The 15,781-nt window shown below is 45.1% G+C and overlaps 1 protein-coding gene across 20 annotated transcripts in view; it reads right to left on the reverse strand.

The window, feature by feature from the left end:
* The window catches only part of ERC2 (ELKS/RAB6-interacting/CAST family member 2), a 1,931,514-nt gene that overhangs the window by 388,973 nt on the left and 1,526,760 nt on the right, over nucleotides 1-15,781 (reverse strand). The window contains exon 22 of one of the 20 annotated variants that reach the window (XM_068253684.1): nucleotides 2,743-2,808. The exons of the other annotated variants lie outside the window; for them this stretch is intronic. Coding sequence (XP_068109785.1) covers nucleotides 2,782-2,808 — 27 coding nt within the window. The 3' untranslated portion in view covers nucleotides 2,743-2,781. The remainder of the gene's footprint in view (nucleotides 1-2,742; nucleotides 2,809-15,781) is intronic. 20 annotated transcript variants of the gene reach the window in all.

Raw genomic sequence — 15,781 nt, forward strand, 5'->3', positions numbered from 1 at the left:
CTCTATATTTTTCTCAGTGCAGGTACACTTTAAAGTGTCATCTGCACAGCAGTCCAGTTTTATACTTCCCTTTACACTGGATTGTATATCAACCTCTGCATGGGTGCTCAGCTCAATGGGGTTGATGAACAAAAGTGTGATAATATTGCTGTGCACATACAGCGCATGGCAATATTACCATTACTACTGGCAGCGTATACCCTGAGTTACGCTATTAGCACAGCCCAGGGTACCTAAAGTGAACCTCCGGACTAAAAATCTACTCAGCAGAACTGAAAAGGCTTGGTGTTTCTTTAATAGTTTCACAGTATCAAAACTTTGTTTTTCTGACCAAACCATTATTTTTAGCTGCATTTTTAGCTAAGCTCCACCCATCAAAGAAAACTTTCCGGGCTTTTTCCCCCTGATGCTGTGCAAAGCATGATGGGATTTCCTATGTTGTTATTCACGTTGCCTAGCAACTGGGAGGGGTGATCAGCACACAGGACAGTTGGAACTGTGTCTCATGCTCCTTGTCACCTCATTTCAACCAAAAAGATGGCTGCCTTCATGAAATCAAACATTTGCCTGTTCTTTTAGAACAGAGTGGGTAAGAGATTATGGGCTTGATTCACTAACCGGCGCTAAGTGTTAGCGCCGGTGTGAAAAGCCCTCTTGGGCCGCTAGTGTGCGCCAACCTACTTTGCGCGCAGCCCCGTGCACTGCGAGCGCAGCGCACGTGTGCCGATATTAGTGCGTGGTGCGACGATAACGTTGCACCCGCTGGCCCTTAAAAGTCGCACCCGGTGCCCTCGAAGTGGCGCATCATAGCGCTGCTTAACGGGCACCCAATGCGCCATTTTTGTCACACCGGGTGCAAATTTTAAAGGCCAGCAGTGCGCACTATTACCCGCACTGCGCGCGCAGTGAGCGGGATTGTTTCAAATGTGTGGGCGCAAACCAACTAACGCCGTGGTTTGCGCACACTAACACTCAGGGCACACTAACCGGCTTAGCACCGGTTAGTGAATCTAGCCCTATATTACCTATCTATTTTAATTAACATAACTAATGTAACTTAATGACAGTATGTTTGTTTAGGCTGAAGGTCCTCTTTAAGCAACTCTACCATTGCGATGGTAATGAGCATTACTGACAAGTGTTACTATTAGTAATTCTCAGTACTGCAAGTTACTGTTATTAACGCAAAGTATTGTAGCAACGGTTAGCTATTCAAATACCATGGGTTGTGCTAAACGTGTAACTCGCGGTATACGCTGATGGTAGTAATGGTAAGCTGACTGCTGTTTGTGCACAGCAACATTACTGTACTTTCATGCATCAACCCCAATATGATGCCACAAGCTATGGGATAAACTTATGTAACCAGAATTCCACTGTACTGCAGAGTGCTACTAGGCCCAGTGCTCAAAGTGGCCTTGTTTAAGCTAAGCGGTACTACAAGACTGTTCCAAATTCCACTGTCAAATCGAAGACATAGTAGTGGCCATTATAGGCTCCCTTCAAAAAAGGATCTTTTTCTGCTTCAGTGCTGCTTATGTGGCAATAACGTTCTAAATCGCTCACTTCTAACAATTATGCAGATCAGGGTTTTTTGTTTCCTCTGACATTCATTATCTGCTGCATACTTTTTCCAAGCGTTTGATCAAAGTTTGTGGGAGTTTGTGGGTGTTGAACTGGTGGGTTAGTGAGTGACTAACTGCCAATTTCTGCATGGGATATTTTGACTTAGGATATTAATCCGAATCTTACTGCTGTATAACATTTGTTTTCTTATTAGGGGCAGGCAGCAGTCATAAAAGTGTGTGTAATTTTTTTGTTTTTGCAAATCATTGTTAATGACCAAATAAAACTAGGGCCTGTTTTAAGGAAACCGCTTTGAGGACTTAGGAATCCCAGCTTGTTGGTCTGTTTTAAACAGAACAAACATCTCACAGTGTGCGGTGTTTTTGGTGGTGGCAGAGGGCCTTATTGACCTAACTCAGTGCGCCGCTTTCTGCGTAGGCTGAGGCTGGGCGATCGCTCCGCACAGATGAGTAGGTCTGGTCCCCATTAAAGCATAAGCACTCCTGGCCAGGTAGTACAATTTTAATTGTGTTGGTTTTAAATGTTTGTTTCACAGCAAGATGCAGCCAAGGCTATCAATAAATTTATTACATGTGCATGAGACAGCGGAATAGTTTTTGTGTTGGGCCTGTTTTAAGAGTGTGCTTTAGCCAAGTGTTTGACTTGGAAGTATTAGAGTCAGAGGATCAGAATTACAGCCAGGTGACTAGAAGTAAGTAAAAGTAAATGAGCAAAGACCCAGTGAGCTTTCATGCCAGGTGGGCTTCATGTCAGGTTGGCTTCAAGGCTACAGCTTAATGCAGAAGATACATTTTGCAGAGTGACAATTGAATTGCTTTATAATATTTGCAGACACTAGTGTTGCCTTCTCTGGGGGAAAATAACACCATGCTGCAGAGGCAAAACAAAATAAAAATAAAAAAAAATAGCAGACAAAGTTTGACTGATCTTCAACCAAAATTCTTCCTCAATGGTAATTACTACTTATACCCTATCCAGATGTATACGATAGGAAATGGCCAAACCTTAAGTTCTTGTAACATAAGAAAGAGCAATCTACACAAACCTAAAAGCCATAAAAACATATTACTGAAAACATGCATGGGATGGATTTCCCAGCCCGGAAACATAAACATGGCACATGCAGCCTGCATGGTAGAATGAAGATTTTCTTACCCATTAAAATAAAACTGGAACTTTGGTTTGCTGGAGCTGTTATGCCCATATCCCCTCCTCGTCATCCTGGAAAGATTCATTTGAAGATCCACCAAGATGTTAGCATAAGAATGCAGAGAAGAAAGACACATTACAAACAAACAAAAAACCTATTGTGCAAAAACTGTTAGTAACCAAACAAGACATTCCCTTCCTATAGCCAACACAACACGTTTCTTATTTTGTTCCCAAGATCCCAAGATTGATAATGTTTTCAAACTGCAGGTTTGGTTTCAAAGATGTTTATTTGGGAGACGCTAGAACATTTTGTGCAGGATAAAAAGGAAAACACCTGTGTGACCATGAAGAAAATACTTAAAGTGCTTGTTATAAGCCCAGGTCTTCTTTATTGTTAATGTGCTGCAGGGCACTTGGAGAAGATTCGTAGTGAGAAAAGGCCAGACTTGTAATAAAGATCTCATTGACAGACACTCCCATCCCAACTTGTGTTTAATGACTGGTGCCCTGTCTCCATCCCAGAGGAGTATTCAAGAAGGGGCCAACCTGATGGAGAATGCAGATGTTGTACAATCTACTCTAGATTCCATAGCAATTCACAATAGCAGAATCTTAAGACAAATATTCTGCAGCTCAGATCCCCCTTATTTTGGTATAATTTTCAAAGATCCAAATAATAAAATATAAAGTCAGTCACGCAGAACAGATTTCCATTGTTTTAAATCATCAATTTTAAAAATTACTCAATCTGTTACAAATAAAGTAAAAAAAATGGAATTAATAAGAGATCCAATTGATTCTGACAAGAGACCGGTTCAAAATACTGATTAAAGGTTCAAATACATCTCAGCTGATCATGTTTTTTATTTTGATGACTGTTTAGTGCATCTTTAGCCATGAGGCTACTCCTGAGGAAATATAACTTTCAAAATTGATCTAGAAAATATCAATCCACCTTGTTTTTTCTTTGTGGTTATTATATTAGCATCAAGAAATCAAAAAATGTAGTATTTTATCAGCAACGTAAAAACAAGGGTGAAGAGGCGCTCAGGATACATAAAACGTTGTTAACACAATAAAATGAAATAAATAGGAGGTGGCTTACCTCTCCAATGACACTTACAAGGATAAACAATACTGATTTTTATTTTGCCCAGGCAACGTGTAACGGTCTTGTGTCGTTGCTCAGATGTCTGATTATATGGTGATCTGCAGAATCACCAATAATACACACGTTATACCTGATTATGGATGATCTGCAGAATCACCAATAATACTAGTATAGCAGACAAGGAGCAGAGTGTGTAGTGATTTGGTGCAACCGTAACTTTAATGGTTTAATGAGACCTCACCAGAGGGGCTGGTGAGGTATAAACAGTACACTGAGGCAGACTGTATTGCAGCCTAGGATACACAGTAATACTACAATGACAGATTACTTAATGAGCAGGTAATTAAGGCTGTGCTACAGCCTAGCAGAACTGCTTCACTAGCAGAGCTGGCGTAATAACACCTCACCAGTAGCGAGGGCCCACTGGTGAGTAGAATGGTCAGGCAGGCAAGGTTCGGCAACAGAGGGGTAAGAATCGGTACAGGATCATGAGACAAGAGAGTAATCGGTAATCAGGCAGAGGTTCAGCAACAGGAAGGTATGTATCGATACAGAGTCGTGAGACAAGAGAGTAATCGGTAATCAGGCAGAGGTTCAGCAACAGATAGGCAGATAGGCGAAAGTACAGGATCAGAAAGCAGGATCAGAGTCAGAGTAATCGCTAAGAGTCATACACAGGAGATCAATACAGTAAGCAATATCCTAGTCTAGGTGTGAAGTCCTTGGCATCAACACCCGGGAACTAGTCTAAACAAATAACAATAACAAGGTAGCAATATCCTAGTCTAGGTGTGAAATCCTTAGCATCAACACCAGGGAACTAGCCTAAGGTCTGAGCGCTAACACGCAAGTATTCACGACAACAGTCAAAGCTTGAATGAAGCCTGGAGGCTTAAGAAGCAGAGGAGACCCTACTGGCACGCCCCCCTACTATCAGCCAATCCTGGGCGCCGTGGGACTCCTCTGACGTCAGTGGACCGCAAGACAGCGACCCTGTGAGTGTGAGAAAGCCCCGTCCTCGACGTCCTACACGCCGAGATGATGGGCAGGGGCACAGAGACGGCTATGGCGGCGGAAGCGTTCGCCGCAGCCGACGTCCCCCAGACCACCTCCGCCGGAGGAACAAGTGGCGAGATGGAGGCAGCTGCAGCGGTGGTACCGCTCGCCGCAGCTGCCATTACCTTCCTTACACAATGCTTTTTGTGGGTATGCCAGTGAAGGTGCTTCTTTAAACAAGCCAAAAAGCCAGGAGCGCATTATCAGCAAAGTGACTGATTTACCACCAGGCAGATATTCTTTTTTTAATAAACAGATAACTTTGAAATGTATTCATTTTGCCACTTTAACCTCCCTGGCAGTATTCCTGAGCTGAGCTTGTGCTCCATTTCAGGAAGGAAGAGGTAAGCTCAAGCTCAGCTCGGCAGCTACTACTTTCTGCCTGCTACCTGCACCGACCTCTGCCTGGATTTTGACTACTCTCTGCCTGCCTTATTTGTTAAGTTTCACAATTTTTAAGTTTATTCATAAATGTAATGAATTCAACAAATTTGTGTTGTAGTCTTTTATTTATATGCATTTTATTTATATTGAAAATAATGTACCACTTTTGACTCATAATTCCAGACAGAAATGCACTGCCAGGGAGGTTAAACCAACCTGCCCTCTATATAAAAACTTCAGTAAAGCTTGCAGAGTACCATCTTAGCATCCTCATTTATTTTATTTTATTTTTTATGCACATGATTGATAATGTAATAAATATGTTCAAACAAATGATGTGTTACTAGGTTTCCTCATTCATGATTGTTTACCTTTCAAAATATTGCAAAACAGACTGCAAAAGTGTCTCATTAATTAAATTCTTCCCCTAAAACATATATAAGTATCACCTGACTGCTTTGTGGAATACCAACTAACAGCCTGGCACCACTCCAATCTGTATTTAACTCAGATGCTCGACATCTTTCTTCTCACTCCTCCACTGCTGTGCCTCCATGTCAAGCTCTTCGTTGGCTACCAGTTAACCAGAGGACCCAATTCAAACTCTTAACCCTAACCGACAAAGCTTTCCACAATCTATCTCCCCGGTACATCTCCTCACTTGTTTCCAGATACTAACCCAACCGCAATCTCAGATCTGCACATGACCTTTTTTGTCCTTCTCTAGAATCGCCTCTTCTCATTCACATATACAAGATTTTGAACGTGCTTCACCCTCCTCTGGAATTTACTGCCACCACACCTCCATCACTCTCCAACCTTTGATATCTTTTAACTCTCCCCGAAAACGATTTTTTTTTCCGACAAGCATATACTCAAAATTAAGCCATTACTCTTTGACCTCTGGCCAAGTTGTACTCCTACTAGATAACCTAAAACACACTGCCTCTAAGTATGAATATTATATACTACCCCACCCCTTGTCCCCCATCCCGCCCCATTCCTTTAAAGCTTTTAAAGGAGAACTGTAGTGAGAGGTATATGGAGGCTGCCATATTTATTTCCTTTTAAGCAATACCAGTTGCCTGGCTATTCAGCTAATCCTCTGCCTCTAATACTTTCAGCTATAGGCCCTGAACAAGCATGCAGCAGATCAGGTGTTTCTGACAAATTTAGACAGATATGACAAGATTAGCTGCATGCTGGTTTCTGGTGTGATTCAGACACTTCTTTAGGCAAATAGACCATCAGGGCTGCCAGGCAACTGGTATTGCTTAAAAGGAAATAAATATGGCAGCCTCCATATCCCTCTCACTACAGTTCTCCTTTAAAGGACTTACGAGGCCAAAACGGCTAAAAAAAGCCAAGTACCTATAAGATGTTTAAATGCACGGAGTACGCCGTCCGCGCCCTCCGTGCAGTTCCGCTGGGTCCCCTTCCTGTGATCGCCCCCCGTGCCGATCGCGACCCCACAGGCCGGGTCGGGCTCTCGTTCCGCTCCCAATATGGCCGCTTCCTCTGGCCGCGGCTGCGCAGTCCGCCTGGCCGCTAGTGCGGCTGCGCAGCTCTACGGCCAACCCCCCGAACCACGCACTGTAGCGTGGATCGGAGGGGTTGGCCATAGAGCTGCGCAGCCGCACTAGCGGCCAGGCGGACTGCGCAGCCGTGGCCAGAGGAAGCGGCCATATTGGGAGCGGAACGAGAGCCCGACCCGGCCTGTGGGGTCGCGATCGGCACGGGGGGCGATCACAGGAAGGGGACCCGGCGGAACTGCACGGAGGGCGCGGACGGCGTCCTCCGTGCATTTAAACATCTTAACCTGCCTGGTGTTCTATTAAGATCGCCAGGCAGGCTGCGGGAGGGTTTTTTTTTAATAAAAAAAAAACTATTTCATGCAGCCAACTGAAAGTTGGCTGCATGAAAGCCCACTAGAGGGCGCTCCGGAGGCGTTCTTCCGATCGCCTCCGGCGCCCAGAATAAACAAGGAAGGCCGCAATGAGCAGCCTTCCTTGTTTTGCTTACATCATCGCCATAGCGACGAGCGGAGTAACGTCATCGACGTCAGCCGACGTCCTGACGTCAGCCGCCTCCGATCCAGCCCTTAGCGCTGGCGGGAACTTTTTGTTCCGGCTACGCTGGGCTCAGCCGGCTGGGGGGACCCTCTTTCGCCGCTGCTCGTGGCGGATCGCCGCAGAGCGGCGGCGATCAGGCAGCACACGCGGCTGGCAAAGTGCCGGCTGCGTGTGCTGCTTTTTATTTGAGCCAAATCGGCCCAGCAGGGCCTGAGCGGCAGGCTCCGGCGGTACTGGACGAGCTGAGCTCGTCCAGACCGCCCAGCAGGTTAAAGGTACTTGGCTTTTTTTAGCCGTTTTGGCCTCGTAAGTCCTTTAAGGGCAGGGCTCTCTCACCCTTTTGTGTCTTGGAATTGGTTGCACATTTTATTCTTATTACTTTTGTCACTGTAATTACAAATTCATATTTTGTACCAATACTATATTTTGAATATTGGTGTATACCACTATCTGTATTATTATGTAACCCATGTTTGTTTCTTACTTTGTACAGCACCACAAAATGTGTTGGCTCTTAATAAATCAATAATAATATTAATAACATGACCCTGGCTCCATTTAACCACCCTGGCGTTCTGATTAAATCGCCAGGGTGGCTGCGGGAGGGTTTTTTTTAAATTAAAAAAAAAACTATTTCATGCAGCCAACTGAAAGTTGGCTGCATGAAAGCCCACTAGAGGGCGCTCCGGAGGCGTTCTTCCGATCGCCTCCGGCGCCCAGAATAAACAAGGAAGGCCGCAATGAGCGGCCTTCCTTGTTTTGCTTACATCGTCGCCATAGCGACGAGCAGAGTGACGTCATCGACGTCAGCCGACGTCCTGATGTCAGCCGCCTCCGATCCAGCCCTTAGCGCTGGCCGGAACTTTTTGTTCCGGCTACGCTGGGCTCAGGCGGCTGGGGGGACCCTCTTTCGCCGCTGCTCGCGGCGGATCACCGCAGAGCGGCGGCGATCAGGCAGCACACGCGGCTGGCAAAGTGCCGGCTGCGTGTGCTGCTTTTTATTTGACAAAAATCGGCCCAGCAGGGCCTGAGCGGCAGCCTCTGGCGGTGTTGGACGAGCTGAGCTCGTCCAGACCGCTCAGCAGGTTAAAAGATGTGAACTGAATCCAACATGGCACATAGAGGTCATAGGCCACCCAATGTGTTTTCCAAACCCTCATTGCTTATTTGCAATATCTACAGTGGAATAGTAATATTTCACAGTGGAAGGAGGGAAGAGGAGAAAGAGACCCAAATCTTTAAGGGAGTAAAACAGTGTTTGCTTCAAGCCTGGACAGAAACAACCTCAGGCTTAAAGGGAATGTCCGAGCTGAAATAAAAAATGACACCTACTTACCCAGGGCTTCTTCCAGCCCCTAGCAGCCGCTATGTCCCTTGCTGCAGCTCCACTCTCAGCCATTGGCTTCCGGGCCCAGACGGTGCAGAGGCGTCCTCTACTGCTCCTGCACTGCTGTCAATTACTCGCACATGGTGTGGAGTGTACTGCCCAGGCACAAAACTACTGCACCTGTGCAGTACACTCCATACGTGTGAGTGATTGACAGCGGCGCTCACGCAGGCGCAGTGGAGGGTCACCTGGCGAGATCAGCCACTGCACCGTCGGGGACCGGGATCCAGCGGCTGAGATTGGGGCTGCACCGATGGACATAGCAGCTGCTAGGGGCTGGAGGAAGCCCCGGGTTAGTAGGTGTCATTTTTTATTTCTGCTCAGATATTACCTTTAAAGTGAACCTGAAGTGGATTATAATGTAAAAAAGAAATACCTTCGAAGAGGAAAGCCTTTGAATAGTCCTTTGTAAACCACTAAGCATATTTGAGAAGGGCTTGTCTGATATTCTGCCATGTCTATGCTACCATTCGTATACGAAAACAGCTGTACTGCACACGTGCAAGTATGGTCACGCCTGTGCAGTAGCATGTACACATCTTTTTCCTCTATGCACGAGCAGCTCCATGCTACTGCACAGGTGCAGACCATAGTCATGCATGCATAGTACAGCTGCACTCATATTTAGATGGGTCAAGGGAAATAAGAAAATCTCTGGAGCATTTATAGTGTGCCCACCCCTGTTTAAAGTGGGGTGAAGCTCACATTTCCACTATTGTCTAAAGCATTAAACGCAGCCTAAAACTAATAGCTAAAAACATATGACTGGTTTCCAACTTACTGGGAGGCTTAATATTAAAACTTTTCACATCACTTAGCTGCTAATTGAGAGATTGCCCTTGCAGTCCTGAATCATCAGAAGTGTACTAAGCTGTGTACACATTGCAGAAAACTTTCTTCTGTATCCAGTGGGGGAGGCAGAGAACTTTCCTTCATTTGTAAAGTAATTAGTTGATTATTAGCCAATCGAATAATTTGTCCTGCAGCAATAACAATAACAATAATATTTATATAGCGCTTTTCTCCCTGGGGACTCAAAGCGCTGTGACCCTGCATTATGCAGTCTCAAAGGCTAGGGAAAAGAGGTGAGTTTTTAGCCTTTTTTTTAAAGCTGTCCAGAGAAGGAGCCTCTCGTACTGATTGTGGAAGTGAGTTCCATAGAGTAGGGGCTGCGTAGGAAAAGGCCCGTGCACCAAATGTTAAGTGTATCCTGGGAATAATCAGCTTCATCTTGTTGGCAGAGCGGAGGATGCATGGAGGGGCATAAAGTTCCAATAGATCCGCTATGTATTTGGGTCCCATGTGGTGTAGAGCCTTGAATGTCAGCAGGCATATCTTAAAATTGATTCTCCATTTTACCAGTGAAGAGTTTGCAGTACTGGGGTGATGTGTGAGCTGCGGGGGGCATTGGCTAGGAGTCTGGCTGCAGCGTTCTGTACTAGCTGTAAGGGGCGCAGAACCTTTTCTGTAGATCCGATGAACAGGGCGTTGCAGTAGTCTAGGCAGGAGGTTACAAATGCATGAACCAGGGCAGGTAGGTCTTCAGCTGGGATAAGGTGTTTGATTTTCACTAGATATCTTAGATGGAAGAAGGAAGACTTGACGACAGCTGATATCTGCTGTTTGAGTTTTAGATTTCCATCCAGGATCACCCCAAGGTTTCGCACAGTCTTTATACTGTACAGTATCTCCCCCAATTGCTAGTTTGAGGTGGTGAGCGTTGTGAACTTTATCCATCATGTGTGGACCACCTACCACCAACACCTCTGTTTTGCCAGAGTTCAGCCTCAGCCAGCTGGTGTTCATCCAATTTTGTAAATCCACTAGACACGCATTTATGGATGCTGATGGGTCTTGGGTGCCAGGCTTGAAGGACAGATACAGTTGTGTGTCATCTGCGTAACAATGGTATCCTAGGCCTTATTATTGGATTATTTTGCCCAGTGGGAGCATGTAGACTGCAAAGAGTAATGGTGATAGTACAGAACCCTGTGGAACTCCATAGGGAAGTGGCACTGGATTAGAGTAGTGTGTGCCCAGACATACTTGCTGTGTCCTGCCAGATAGGAAGGTCTGAAACCAGCTAAGAACAGTACCCCTTAGGCCACAGTAATTCTTCAGTCGCTGGATTAGTATTTAATGATCGACAGTATCAAATGCTGCAAACAAGTCAAGAAGAATCAAAATTGAGCAATCACCCTTGTCCCTTGCAGTAAGTAGATCATTCATTGCTGTGCCTTTTCCTGAATCCTGGCTGAAAAGTATCAAAGATGTTGTTATCTGTAAGCCTGGCTTCCAGCTGGTTGGCGACTACTTTCTCGATAACTTTTGATAGCAATGGTAAGTTCGCCACCGGTCTGTAGTTGGTTACAGAATCAGGATCTAGTGATGGTTTCTTCAAGAGGGGTTTTATGATTGCTTTCTTTAGTTCTTCTGGGAAAAGTCCACTTTGCAAGGAGCACTGAGTGTTTTTGTGAAGTGCTGGCCTGATCAGCTCTGGGCACTGCATTAAGGATCCAGTTGGGCCAGGATCCAGGTCGCAGGTAGTAGGGCGGAGACTTTGAATGAGAATTCCAAAATCTTCTTCACTCAGAGTGTCAAAGACTTGCCATGGTGGTACGGTAGTAGGCAGATGCAAAGTCCAGTGGTCAATTGATGTTGGTGTAATGCTGGCACGGATGGTAGACACCTTGTTTGTGAAGAAGGCAGAGAATTCTTCACACCTTTCCCTGGAGAATGTGGTTGGGGCTTTTAGGCAGGAAGGATTGCAGAGTGATTCCACTGTGTGGAAGAGTTGACCAGCTCTGTTGTTGGCTGTAGATATTTTGTGCGAGATAAAGTCTGATTTTTTCTTGGTTATTGCTTGTTGGTATTGTCTGAGGTGTTGAATTAGGCTAGATTTGTGCTCCTCAGACCCTGATTTACGCCACTGTCTTTCAAGTCTGCGCCCTTTCTTTTTTAGATCCATGATGGTTTTGTCAAACCAATTAGCTTTCTGCTTTTTGGTTGCTGATTTGGTGCGCCATGGGGCAATACTGTCAAGTGTTTCATATATTGTGTTGTTGTACTGGGTTACTAGAGTGTTTGGGTCCATTTGACTGTGGAGCAGATTTGTAAAATCCAGCTTGGCAGTTATCCTCTCCGGTGTTAATTTATTCAGGGGACGGATTTTGATTGTTTCTTTAGGGAGCTGCTTGATAGGGGGATGTTCAATAGTAAACTGTATTATGTGATGGTCTGACCACACCACTGGGGTTACTGTTATGTTACTAATGTCCATTCCAAGGTGGAACAGTAAGTCCAGCGTATGCCCTCCTCTGTGGGTAGCAGATTTTACAACTTGTGTAAAGCCTAGTCCACCCATGAGATTTATTAGTTCATTTGCATTTTGTGATTGAGTGTTATCAGCCCAGACGTTGAAGTCACCAAGGATGATCCATCTCGGATAAGACAGAGTTAGCATTGCCAGAAGTTCTGAGAATTCCTGTAGGAATGGGTCAGCATCTCCGGGGGGACGATAAACCACTAAAATTTTGAAGCCTTTACCAGCTGAGATCTGGGAACCTATACATTCAAAGGACTTTGTTGAGCCAACATTCAGGACTCTGAGCTGCAGAGTTGTTTTGCTACAAATTGCTACACCCCCTCCTCTGCGGTCTCGTCTTCCCTCACTTAGGACTGAGTAATTGTATGGGATGGGTGCTTCCAATGTGTGGCCCGCATTGGCATCAATCCAGGTTTCAGTGATGCATGAAAAATCGCATGTCTGAATAAGGTCCGCAATAATGGCTGTCTTATTGTTTATAGAGCGGGCATTGAGAGCAATGCGGTGACTGCATGGAGCTTAGCATTGGCGGCTGGGTTCACTGCCGGGGTGTTACTGCATCTCTGACTAGGGACATGGTAACTTCTGCTACTTTCAGCCTCTGATTTCCAGTACACATCACTGGAGATCGCTGGAAAGTTCTTTCCCTTGAATGGGCCTGGGTCCCTGAAGTTGGACTGAGTCTGAGTGTGGCATTTTTTATGGGCCTGGCCACCTTTTTTTCCTCTGTGCGCTTTATTTAAAATCCCTAGAGATTCCAGAAAATTAGCTTGTTTTTTCCCAATGTGAGATGCAGCTCTTGATGGCCTGATAATATCATAATAGTGATAATAATTTCACTTAGCTCCAGTAAAGTGTAAATATGCATTCAATCACATAAGACCAGTCTTCTAGTGTTTCATATCCCTTTTTTACCCTGTTTAATGTTTCAGAGCAAAATTTAATTTTGATTCCATCTTACAGGTTTTCTTTACGTTGAGGATTCTACATATATATGTGATTGTTGTTTGATATGACATTTACATTAGGAAAAAACATCAACATGTTTGTATGCAGCTTTATGGTGTTGTCTATCACTATGCTGGGATATCATTTTGAAATTTGGTGTGCCACTATATACTGTGTCTTGTGTATTATGCTCTGCCCTGCTGTCCACAGTATTGGCAGGCATACCATATGTTTTTCTGTAGTTCTGCTGTTGCATAATGCTCTGTGAAATTTTACAGGCGTGAAGAGGAGGAATGGCTGGGGAACAACATTAGCTTTATTACTGGGGCCCAAGAAGGTTCTGTCCCTTTACACCTTTAAACAAGTGAGATAAAAGAAGCCAGTAAATTAATGCAAAGCTGTACTATTTTTCATGTTTTTTTAGTTCGTTTTTTAGTTATACATGTGAAAGAGATCAGCTTAAGGCAGTTTTCTACCTTCAGGACAGAGTGCTATTTAAATCAATTTCTGTCCTGTGTATAGCATACAAATCCTTTCAAAATGGGCCTCCTGCACGAACTATATAATTATCTCAAGTCTAGTCCCAGCACCTCATTAAAGGTTATATCACACAAGAGACTTTAAGTTGCGTCTAATTTTTACAGCTACAAAGGTGCTAAGGCACTCCTACTTGCCGTTGATAAAATCCATGATACACTAGAGAGGCAGCTCTATTGAGTCACATTAGTAGTAGCTACTAATGGGCCTGTTTACAAAAAAACAACAAGGCTGTTACCCAGAAAAATACTTTATTTTTTTTTCATACTGCCAGATCTGTAATAGTGGCAATCAGCTGAAAAGATCACCACTCTTCTGTTCTTTTTCTGCTTTTTCTGTTGTGCCAGTTCCCACACCACCAAGTCAGAACTTCTGTGCCTACAGGCTCCTGAGATGTAAACCCAGATCTGGGTAAGCATGTCTGTTAATTCTAAAAGCAGATAGTATCACAATTTTTAGGGAGCAATATGTGATATGAAGTGAATTACTAAGATTACTTTAACAAAATCCGAGGTGAGAGGTCCATTTAAATAGAGTGACCAGATTTTTGTGGGTCCAACCTGGGACGGGGAGGGGGGCCGTGAGGGTGGGGGGGGCAGGGGGGCGGCGCGCTTAGCGCGCCGCGTCGAAAAGTGGGGAGGACTGAGGAGCGCGCAGCAACGAAGAACGGGGGTGGGGCGCGCCGCGGTGAAAAATGGGCGTGGCCATGACATTGTATGGGCGGAGCTAACGTAATGATGTAACAGCGAGGCATAAGACAAACGAGACTTTGCATCATGGGTGTGCAGAAACTGTGTGATGCTAATAGTATACCGTAACCACAAAGCAGCAAACATAGCCATCTATGACCATTAAATAATAAATGCAGTAACAGTTACCCCGGACACCAGGAAATAAACGCAATTGGCAACATGTCAGCACAAAATAAATGCAATGCGGGCAACATGTCAGTATAAAATAAATGCAATGCGGGCAACATGTCAGTCCAAAATAAACGCAATGCGGGCAAACATGTCAGTACAAAATAAACGCATTGCGGGCAAACATGTCAGTACAAAATAAACGCAATGCGGGCAACATGTCAGTACAAAATAAACGCAATGCGGGCAAACATTTCACCAGAAAATTAACGCAATGCAGGCAAACATTTCACCAGAAAATAAACGCAATGCGGGCAAACATGTCAGTACAAAATAAACGCAATGCGGGCAAACATGTCAGTACAAAATAAACGCAATGCGGGCAAACATTTCACCAGAAAAGAAACGCAATGCGGGCAAACATTTCACCAGAAAAGAAACGCAATGCGGGCAAACATTTCACCAGAAAAGAAACGCAATGCGGGCAAACATTTCACCAGAAAAGAAACGCAATGCGGGCAAACATTTCACCTGGAAAAGAAACGCAATGCGGGCAAACATTTCACCAGAAAAGAAACGCAATGCGGGCAAACATTTCACCTGGAAAAGAAACGCAATGCGGGCAAACATTTCACCTGGAAAAAAAAACGCAATGCGGACAAACATTTCACCTGGAAAAAAAAAACGCAATGCGGGCAAACATTTCACCTGGAAAAAAAACGCAATGCGGGCAAACATTTCACCTGGAAAAGAAAGCATTTACTCACCTGGCAGAAGACTCCGGCCTCTGACGCGCTGCTCCCAGGACCATCTTGCTGCTGCTCTTCTCTCCTGCACTGACAGGGCTACGGCAAGATGGCGCCCGAAGCCCTGTACTGGAGACACAAATAGTCTCCAGTACAGGGCTCCGGCAGCCATCTTGCCGTAGCCCTGCTCGCCTGCCGGTGTCGGAACACCGGAAGACAGTTAGGCTGGAGCGGGGCTGCGGGCAATGAACTGGCACGGCGTCTATAGACGCCGCTGCCAGTTCATGAGTATAGAGTGGCCAGAGTTCCGAGGCCGGGACGTCCCGCTGCTGAAAGCGGGACGTTTCCTGGGACCTCATGCTGCCTGGGACAGCGGACCCCGAATCTGTGACGCGTCCCGGGCAATCCGGGACGTCTGGTCACTCTAATTTAAAGCGGGATTGTCAGTCATAAAATCAAATTCCATTTGCTCACTGTTCTGTGTTTATTCTACAACCTGATCCTGCATTGCAAGCAATCCAATATAATCATAAATGTTTCTGCTGTAATAAATCTTATCTCAGTCAGCCTATCTCTATTTGGTATATTTCCTTCTCCCTTGTATTTTTCGGGGAGA

This window comes from Hyperolius riggenbachi, chromosome 9 (genome assembly GCF_040937935.1).
Source record: "Hyperolius riggenbachi isolate aHypRig1 chromosome 9, aHypRig1.pri, whole genome shotgun sequence".
Classification (NCBI taxonomy): domain Eukaryota; kingdom Metazoa; phylum Chordata; class Amphibia; order Anura; family Hyperoliidae; genus Hyperolius; species Hyperolius riggenbachi.